Genomic DNA, 10,630 nt, shown 5'->3' on the forward strand with positions numbered 1-10,630 from the left:
TCCAAAACCGATAGAAACAAAAATTTCAAGGAGCACAAAGGTGCGTCAATGTCAATATTCATCAGTCTCTGGTGACTTTATGTCATGAAGCCGTGTGGGTTCCATGGCGGATTTTTTTAAGGACTTTTCTGCCCCCCCTCAGCTTCGACGACTCGGTCGTGATCACAACCCTTCTTTATAATGAACCAATCCCTGTAAGTCATGCACCAACACAAATTTATATCCCCTACCTTTATGAATATCTATATATATTCTCCGATGATGCTTTGAGCTCGTATCTACGTAATATCAAAAACCTTCACACAACCTTACAAAGATCAGAAGAGTAGGGAAACAGTGACCTGCGCGCAGCCAAGATGACAGCCACTGCCATGAATGAAATGACACCGGAGCTCGAACTTCCGGGCTTCCGATTCCACCCAACAGAAGAAGAACTTCTCGAGTTCTACCTCAAGAACACGGTGTTTGGAAAGAGACCTCGTTTTGATATCATTGGCTTCCTCAACATCTATCATCATGACCCTTGGGATTTGCCCGGTACGTAAATTTGCTGCATGGCTGGCTTTATTATTACCATCTTTAATTTCTTGCTTTGCTTGGTTTCTTTCAATACGATCGAGTAATAATATATCATTATGCTTACTAATATGCTGTATTATATATTATGGTTGTTGAAATCACAGGGATGGCGAAGATTGGTGAAAGGGAATGGTACTTCTTCGTACCGAGGGATAGGAAGCATGGCAGTGGTGGGAGGCCTAACCGGACCACTGAAAATGGGTTTTGGAAGGCCACCGGTTCAGACCGGAGAATTTTGAGTTTATCGGATCCGAAGCGGATCATTGGCTTGAGAAAAACCCTTGTTTTCTATAAAGGAAGAGCACCTAGAGGAACCAAGACAGACTGGGTGATGAACGAGTATCGCCTCCCTGATTCATCTCCATTACCTAAGGTTTGCTACTTTTCCGGCATGGTAGCTTTACTTCGAAGATGATCAGTTCAACTGTTTGATTATTCAGTTTAAAGAACATGACTAGAACTTGCTAGGGATATTTTCCGATCGGGCTAATTTGCTCGTTTCAGAAAATGTCTGTAGTACTTTGGAAAGGAATTTTCCAAGTCCACGGATACTAAGTTCCAAGAAAACAACATCTCTCTTTCAAGTATCAAGTATATATCCCTCAAGATCATTTGAATTAATTGCTATTTGGGAAGTTTCCATGAAAATGGTTAGACTATTGCATGGAAATATTAATTAGTCTATTATCCATTGATCAGCTCATGATGCACAGTTGCACACCATGCCGAAATCCTAGTTTCCTTTGTTATTTTGGTATATATGGAAAACATCCTAGGTCCCACTACGTACTGGTAGGTAGGTAGAACTTAGAAGAGAGTCGGAAGTAGTTAGTCAGGTAGTTAGGAGTTTTTATTGTTTAATGTTGGGCCTAGCATGATAAATATCTCCCATGTGTTGGAATCTCAGTAGTTGCAAAAGTTTAATCTCTGATCTGTTTTCAAATGCAGGAAATAGTACTGTGTAAGATATACAGGAAGGCAACTTCTTTGAAAGCCCTAGAACAAAGGGCAGTTATGGAGGAACAGATCATCATGAAGAACTTTCATTCTTCCCCAGCTTATTCATCTCCACCACAATCAACATCAGTACCACAGCTTGAAACCGTCTCGTTTCTAGCACAACATGAGGAGGATCAGTTTTTGGCACCAATTCCTCATGCAGTACACAACAACATTGTCTTCAAGAAAGAAGCAGAAGAAGAAGTACAGGCCGTAGCAGCAATAGAGGATCAGGCGGAGGAAATGGCCGGAGAAAGATCACAAATGGAAAGCGGAGTATTTTGCACACCACTGCAATTTCCATTAGGGAAGGACAACTTACCAGAACTTCAAGTTCCAAAATTGATGATGGACTGGACCCAAGACACGTTTTGGACTCAGTTAAACAGTCCTTGGCTTCAAAGTCTGACCCCTTATGCCAACATTCTCAACTTTTAATGCCCTTTTAATGTTAATTATGCACTACCCTAGCTAGCTAGGATACAATAAACTTGGGTCTTGTACAGAAATTCTGTGCAGGAACTTGGGTACTTTTTTTTTATCAGTCAACCGCACTTCACGCTTTAAGGAAATTCTTGCCCAGTGTTTTGTTATTTAGGTGGCTGGCCATGAATCGGTTTCATCCTTCCCAGATCATGTTTTCCCGTTCGGGTTAAAGAACAATTGGAAAACTTGAGGAAGCGCGGAGAATTGGGTTATAGCTAGCAAGATGATCGATCTCTTGCTTAATTCCTCGACAAGTTATCTCAGTGCTAAGGATAGGAATGGATTCTTCTGAACAAAGGGGCTTTTCTTCAATGAGTCTTGTATTGAAGAGATTGCCATCAACTCTTTGTCGTTGTATTTCTTTGTTTTTTTCTTGGACGAAGTTGGAGGGAAAGCTTGTATGGAACTCCATTTTTTTTTTTTTTTTTTTTTTTGTTGTTGTTGTTGTTGTTGTTATTGTACATTTTGGATCTCGAGTAATGACAATAAGAAAAAGCAGCAGCTTTCGTTTTGATTTTGTTTGGGATAGGGATGGATTTCATTTTCTGGTGATAAATCTAGAACTCAGATTTCTGTCTGTCTGGAATGAGATGACTGGGTCAAGTGGCCACAAGGTCAGGGTTTTACGCGTAGGAGGAGGCAATAGTATTACTTACTGGTGCGAAGAGTAGGTATGTATGGAGTCATGGACCACACAATAATGTTCTGCAACTGTAGTTCAATTTTAAGGCTATTCAGCCATTTATTTTTTTTTATTGTTGCTTGCTGATTGTAGATACAAATCAATTGGACGGCATTCTTTGACGTGTTACTACTATTCTATGTGATGTCACGTCATTTATTAAAACAATTAAAAATATAAAATATAAAATAGATAGAAAGAATCTATAATTTCAATCTATTTTTGGTTTGAATATATATTTTTATTTTTATTTTTTTAATAAATCATGTAACACTGCGTTGTGGTGTCACGTCAATGATCATTTTAGTTAAAAGTTTCACACGGCCAAAAATCAGTCGTAATCGACCTCAGGCAAAATAGTGATAGTGATTCGTGAAAGGATTCACACGTATTTGAAAATTTTGGTCACTTCGGCATAAGATTGAGAGAGATACACATTATAATATCGAGAGAAATTATAGACTTATTTCTGTATTACAATTTGTTTATAACTATGTTATAAAATAATATTATTGTAAATTTTTATTTTCCTCTTACTCATGATTTGATGGGTTTAAATTTAGGAATCGTTTAGATTTAAAATTCACCTCAACTCATCTTATTTCATCATTATAATTTTTCTAAATTCTCACACAAAATATAATAAACAATTCATCTTTTTCAAATCTCAAAACAACTTTCTCAAATTTCCATACAAAATATAATAAATAATTTAACTTTTATTCTATTATTTACAAACCATCTCAACAACTCATTTATAAATCCAAACCACTTATAAAAAATATTATTATATTTAAAATCGTATATAAATTGCGAATAAGTTACAAGGCTATGACTACTTTTAATTTGAGCCTCGATTGTTTTCGTAAATGAGATAAGATAAAATAAATTGAGATAAAATTTAAAAATTAAATAAAAAATTATTAAAATATATTTTTTAATATTATTTTTATTTTTATATTTAAAAAAATTAAATTATTTATTTTATTTTGTGTAAAAATTTAAAAAAATTATAATAATTAAATTAAATAAATTAATAAATTTTGAAAAAACAAACGAGACCTTATTCACAATCATAGCCTTGAGGTTCACAATCATATAAATTGTGAATAATCGTTCTCAGCTTCTCGGCGCAATTAGCTGCGAAGAAAGGATCGGATCTGTCGCTAGATACGGATTGCATTAGCTGGACAAGGATCATCAGCCATTTGTCAATTTCTCACTCCTCAATCAGCTGCATCTTTCTCTAATCTCAGCAGAAAATTCTTCTGGGTAAATTCCAAAACAGCTCTTTATTAAAGGTACTGCTCTCGGTTTCAGAAGTCATCTATATACATGAATACAATTTACTTCTAGAGGAAAACTTAACTTAATAGAACAACTTTGCATTGGGTTTATCCGTGACTTGCGTCACCCTAAACATCCAGGTTCCCTATTGCTTAAAAAACTTGATTCCTCTTTCAAAACTGGAGGGAGAGGAGATTCCCTTGCTTGAGCAATCTTTACCTTTCCAACAGAAGCTAACAGGATGGGACATTGCTCATAAGTCCAGATGATATACCCAATTCCACTGCTTGTTTCTGTACATAATGCAGTGAGAATAGCTCATTAAAAAAGTCCTATGAGCAAACACAGATTTGGCGGGGCGGGCATCACACTCGCTTTACAATCGAACTATGTATTGTGTCATCAAACAACTGCAGTCGCTCAAGTCAGTTTCCTAATCAGCACAAACTTGCCTTGTATAATTGGACCGGTGAAGTATCAACCAATTGCATTGGTCTGCCGATTATGATTTAGAACGACTGGTATAGAACCCAGAAGAGTTGGCAATGCAATACCTCCCTGATCTGGGGACAAAAAACATGGATTGCCTTACCAAATATTCTCTAATCAAGTCTTTTCTCTAAGTGACATGAACAGCCAACCAAAGCAGTCCATTATGGGCCACGGCAGATGAAGTAAATGATATCCAAAGATAATAGAAGGAACACGTTAAAACTCCATGTCATAAACTTCCCCAAAAGATCCTGAGCTTCAAAAGATTCTATGAAAGGGCTGTAGCTGCAGATATTAAACCAACATAACAATGCAAAAATATCAACGCTTCTGTAAAATACTCAGCCCTGTGAAACTCTATCACGATCTTGGCGATCCCTTTGTTCTTCACAACGTTGCAAAAGTTCCTCATAAGCTCCCATGGAGTTAGCTGTGAATCTCTCCATGGCCTCAAAAATTTTCTGCAGACTTGCCTGCAGACTACTATTGTGAGTGTCACTCTGATAGACAATCTCTCCAACTGAGAGACCGTTACCATCCCCAGAGACCAGAATCATTTTCTTGTCAAATGTCTGGATCTCCTTCTGTATCTTTTGGTCCTCTCTATCCAAATTCTTAACTTTCCTCTCCGGGTCCTTGTTAGCCATCATCATCCTTTGGCGCATTTCTACCTTATCTTGTTCCCAGATCTGAATCACAAAAACACGCAAAGAGTCCTCCACTTCCTTCTCAGATATTCTCTCCAGAGCTTGTGACCACTGATTACAGATTACAAAAACAGGCGGTGCACCAATCCTACTGGGTGAGAAAGGAGCTACCCCATCGACTGTTTCCTCAGGTTCATACAGAAGACATTTCAGAAGCCAATTATTCAAGGCTCTCACATATCCCTTCTGGGCACTTATCCAACTAGTGAAAGTGACAGTCCACCGAATAAGCTCATGCCCAAACTCCAAAGTGGCACTAATATTACCATCACCAAGCTTCTTGCCTGATCCAATCGGACCTAAACCTTTGGCTTCCCTGATTGCTTGGCACTGACTACGATGGCATTCAAGCATACTTTTCCACATTCTGGTTAGCCTGAAGGGAAAGAACTCCGCATTAACCACCATCAAGAAAATAACAGCAACCGTAGATCATATATACAAAAGCATATGGACAAGGGCGTCAGTGCCCAAGTTCCAAAGTAGCATTCATCAAGAAAAGGAAATGCATGAAGAGAATACATAAACATATACATATATACATATAAAGAGCAAAAAAACAAAAAAAGAATTTGATGTCAATGTTTATAGAAAAAAAGAGCCCTCATCTGTGTTCTAACTGAGGTAGTTTCCTGCTTCCCTAATCACCACATAATTTTATATACCCTAACCAACACACATTTTTAGAAACGTACACACACTACTTTCTTTGGCTTCCAGCCAGAGCAAACAATATCTCCCCAAATAACATTATATAAGCTCTCCTTCCATAATTTGAATGATGAAGTATCAGGAAGATCATCTGATACCATTCTATATTTGGGCAGCATACGTCCATGACTAGCTCAACCTTGGCCATCTATTTTTGTCAAAGGAAATCAATAAACAAAAGTTTCAACAGTATACAACTGGCCCTTCAAAATTAGTTGCAAATAACAGGTTACAAATTTCTATAGGTCCTATCCATCAAATGACTTGAATTTGGATACCTTCATGAATGTCTCTCCTCAAACGCCTAAGGTATATGACATGTTGAAGTACATCATATAATTGATACCTAAATTAGTGTAGAAACTGAAACAGAGCTAAAATCATATAAGTTAAATAGAAATAGACCTACCATCTTAGCATACACTTGCAAACATTTTAAACAGGACCTTGAGCTAGGACCCATTAACTGTTCGGTTCAATTTTTTCTCCTTGTTCTTTAGTAAGTATATAATTCATTGAACAACACAGGCAAAGTGGCCCAATCTTAGAGAATAAGTATCAACTCCAGTGAAGAACTATGATGCCCCAAGATAAAGATAAAAATAAAAAACAGTGCAAATATTTACTAGTAAAGTTAAGAGATACTAAAAATGCCATAAAACTTACCTAGCCAACTAGAAACTTAATTTGCACAATAGCCAGGCCAAAGTTTAATTTGCACAATTCTTTTACCTAATCGTGCGTGATACTTTATTTCGACATCTAGGTGCTGGGGGGTGCTATTATGTGATACCTCCTACTAGGCCTACAATTCCTCAGTTTTGCTCTTTATTCCTCACCCTGGCTTCAAAAGTCACTGATGCGAATAATAGCAATGTTTCAAAACATCCTAAATCCAAAGTCATATCCCTCCTCAAACAATGTGAAAGAGTGACCACTGATCCTACCTAGGCCATGGACCAAGTATAAATGATACCCCAACCCGCCCCCCAACAAAAAACAAAATCCACAGGGGTAGAGCATTTGAACTTCCAAATATCAGTAAGACAAATCAAGACAATTAAAGACTTTTTATTTTATTTTTGGTTAAGAAGACAACTAAAGAATGTTGATAGTGATCTATCAGATTTGACAGTATAAATAAAGCATGCGATAGGAAACATGCCACTAATAATAACAATAATTAAAAGAAAATATAAGAGAAGATAAACATCCATAAAAGCCATAAAATAACTGTGACATAACAAAGTAACACAAATAAGAGATATCAAAAGCTGCAAAATACGATTGCTAGATTTATAATCCACATACCCTTGAATTAATTCATTTAGTTGTGGCCACAGCTCTTCATCCCTAATCTTACTAATTGTCACAGATATCTTATCAACAACCTGAATTGCCATTCTTATTTTTGCAGACAGTTCCCTTATTAAAGTACGAGTTGTATCAACCTTGTGAACCTCGGCGCCCCTTTCATCTAAGCGCTTCAGCTTATCTACTTTCCTATCATAGATGACCCGCATCTTTTCCTCAGCCTGCAAAACAACACAATGTTAATAACTCAGAGAAAACACAAAAGAACAGAATTAGGATCCACGCAAAACTTTGGAACATAACCGATGTCATATTATTGATCAAATCCACCAAAAGGATCAGGACTCATATGCTTGGTACAGCACACTGACTGAGACTCAGTATAAAACACACAGGTACATAACATTGCAAAAGGATAAGAATTTTAAAGTGATCCCAACTTAATCGCAGAAATCAACATGATCTAAAACACACCCATACCTTAACTTCGTTATAGAGTTTTTTTTCCCAAAGATACAGCTTTTGCAAAGTAGACGAAATATTTCTAGATCTCAGCCCCACGACATCTTCATCCATGTCCAACTGAGCTGGACCACCCTTGTCAGTACCGGCTGACGAGTCGGCACCCTTAGAAGTAGGAGGCTGTGAGGATACCATGGACATCGAAGGAGTAACCGCGTGCAACTTCTTGGAAGAAACTGGTTATGCAAAGATGCATCAAATCGACATTTAAAACAACAGATAAAGAAATCTAACTCAATCAGGCCGAATATATTAGAAACCCATTTCACATAAAGAGAAGCATCTTTATGATCCATAAACCATCGACGCACTCTAATTCGTCACCAAAATCAGGATTAAAAATGCAGATCAAGCAAGATAACAGCAATTTTACAATCAAAAGCTTCGGAGAGCAAAACTTACAACATGAATAAAAAATGGTACCTTGATAAACACTATGTTTACGGTTATGAGGAAGCTTTCCCACCTCAAGCATTTTCGCAATCTCATTCCCCGATTCGGAAGCTCTCTCAAACTGAATCTCGATTTCCTTTGCCACTTGAACCACACTCAGAGGACCCTTAAACCTGGCCCTAGTCTCCTCGGATCTCTCCTCGTCACCAGCAACTTTGTCCTCCATCACATGAACGTCATACTCCCTTGCATCATTTTCCATTGCAGCACTCGGTCTCGTCTCGTATAGCAACGTCGAGGTATCAGTGTCGTCCACCACGGCCTTGGAATGCTTCCCACTCCCACCACCACCACTTCTACCCGCATCAGCTACAAACTTCTGATCCCCGTGAACTTCCTTCACCACCTCGTGCTGGTAATCCTCGTCCTCCAAGTCAGGAATCCCCTCCTCCTCCCTCAGCTCCTTCGAGTCATTGCTCGGCGTGTAGGCCGCGTAGTATTTGTCGTAACTCTCGAACGGGTTAAAGAAATCCCATGCCGAGGATTTCGGCGGCGAGGGTGGAGGGGGTGGTGGCTTCTTCGAAGACGTATCCGCTTCATTTAGCGAATTAGAATGGTAACCACCACCATAATTATTATAATTGGAATTGGGGGGCGAAGCAGACCCATAATGCGCATACGCACTAGAACTAGGATTACTGTTTCCATAATAAAGAAAAGGCCGATAACCAGAATAAGCAGAAGAAGATTCACCCATGTGCACCGTCCCTGAATCAACCGGCCTCTGCTCGTACACCACCGAAGGCGGCGTCGGTTTATTCTGCATATAATTCATGTGCATAAACACGCCGCCGCCACCGCTACCACCACCTGGAAATAAACCTTGAAACTGATACGAACCTAGCTGTCCTCCTCCTCCTTCTATTTGATCCGTATCCATGTATTCCATACGACCATGTTGGTGAAAAGGCGACGAGTCCCCCGAATGGTGGTGGAGCGAGCCCAGATCGTTGTCTTCTGAATCCGAGCTGGAGTTGAAATCTAGGTGACCCGGGTCTTCGTGATGAAGAGGAAGCGGGTCGCCCTTTTTGTGAGGCGGGAGGTTGAGCTCGGGGGAATGTGGTGAAGTGGAGGAATTGGTTAAATCTTGCTGGATGAATCTGTGGAGGGAGTGGCCGATTCCTTTGAGGGAGAGAATGTAAGCGAGGTGGGCCTCGGCCAGAGCGTAGCGCTGGTGGATTGCCTCGTCCAGGAAGGTAAGCCGCTCCCGGCAGAGAGCCACCGCAGGGAGATCGTCCACCTTGGAGCTGGAGCACCCCATCCAAAATATTTTATTATGAATAAAAACTGAAAACCTCAGTGGAAAGTATAAAATGAAAGCCCAACAGCAAAAAACAAAAGAGCGAGGTAATTTACGACTGGGAAGAGAGAGAGGGGCATGAGTGAAGATGACTTTGATTGTGATAGTGGGAGTAGGTGATTAGGGTTTGTAGAAGTAGCAGTAGAAGAAGAAGATAAGGGAAAAGCAGAGGAAAGGGAAAGGAAAAGAAAAGAAAAAAAAAGGACAGGGAGAGGGAGAGGGGGAATCTTATGCCAGCGCGAAGATTTTGTCGTCCGTTTGGTTGTCGCGGCTAGAAGAGAGTGAGTGAACATGAAAAGCACGAGAGAGAGAGAGAGAGAGACAGAGAGAGAGCAAAATATGTATCAAATCTGTGTTCGTGCTGCGTCAGTGAAAATTTAAATTTTTTTTTATAGACAGACGCAGAGAGAGAGAGAGAGAGAGATGGAGAAGAGGGGATGGTGTTTGGTTTGTCGGAAAGTTTTACGACTACGGCAGCCTGCGAAATTTCCGTCTAAAAAAATTCATTTCCCCATCCATCATTATTTTTTTTAATTTTTATATAAAATATAATAAATAATTTAATTTTTTAAAATTTTAAAATAATAACAATATTTTATTTAATTTTAAATTTTCATCTCATTTCAACTCATTATTTAAAAAATACTTAAATTTCCATCTTTTAAATTTTTTGTGCTGGGTTTTAATTTCTTTTATTACTAATTCTTATTCCAAGAATTTGAAATTAAATTTTTATTACAAAGTTGAAATTTTAACAACAATTATACTGAAAAAAAAAACAACAATTAGAAATTTCAGGAAATTTATGAAGTAATATCTGAGATTTAAAAATAAAAGAAAATGTTAGCCTTCAACAGTAGCATGTTCTTTGTTTGCAGTGACAAAGGAAGGATGACATAGTCCGTCTTTTTTTTAATGGTAAAAAAAAATTAAAAATATTTTGGAGAAAGAATGTAGAAATCTAATAAATTATGTAAATTTATGAATTTATTCTTAAAAAATATATTTTTTATTATAACACTTTGAATAAATGTGTCCTATTTTTATTAAAAAGATAATAAAAACATATATCATTGATATATTATTGTTAAAGAAAAA

The 10,630-nt window shown here is 38.0% G+C and overlaps 2 protein-coding genes across 2 annotated transcripts; one reads left to right on the forward strand and one right to left on the reverse strand.

Moving 5' to 3' along the window:
• Positions 1-221: 221 nt before the first annotated feature.
• LOC109006645 (NAC domain-containing protein 22-like) lies at positions 222-2,576 on the forward strand. Its single transcript, XM_018985994.2, has 3 exons — positions 222-537; positions 684-952; positions 1,528-2,576. Exons 1-3 carry the CDS (start codon positions 357-359, stop codon positions 2,014-2,016), a joined length of 939 nt encoding a protein of 312 aa, XP_018841539.1. The 5' UTR covers positions 222-356; the 3' UTR covers positions 2,017-2,576.
• Positions 2,577-3,820: 1,244 nt separating this feature from the next.
• LOC109006643 (protein ALTERED PHOSPHATE STARVATION RESPONSE 1-like) lies at positions 3,821-9,905 on the reverse strand. Its single transcript, XM_018985993.2, has 4 exons — positions 8,203-9,905; positions 7,738-7,955; positions 7,255-7,478; positions 3,821-5,608 (listed from the first exon to the last, which is right to left on the reverse strand). The coding sequence occupies exons 1-4, from the start codon at positions 9,491-9,493 to the stop codon at positions 4,867-4,869; spliced, it is 2,475 nt and encodes an 824-aa protein (XP_018841538.1). The 5' UTR covers positions 9,494-9,905; the 3' UTR covers positions 3,821-4,866.
• Between the last annotated feature and the right edge of the window lie 725 nt (positions 9,906-10,630).

Source organism: Juglans regia, chromosome 16 (assembly GCF_001411555.2).
Source record: "Juglans regia cultivar Chandler chromosome 16, Walnut 2.0, whole genome shotgun sequence".
Taxonomy (NCBI): Eukaryota; Viridiplantae; Streptophyta; class Magnoliopsida; order Fagales; family Juglandaceae; genus Juglans; species Juglans regia.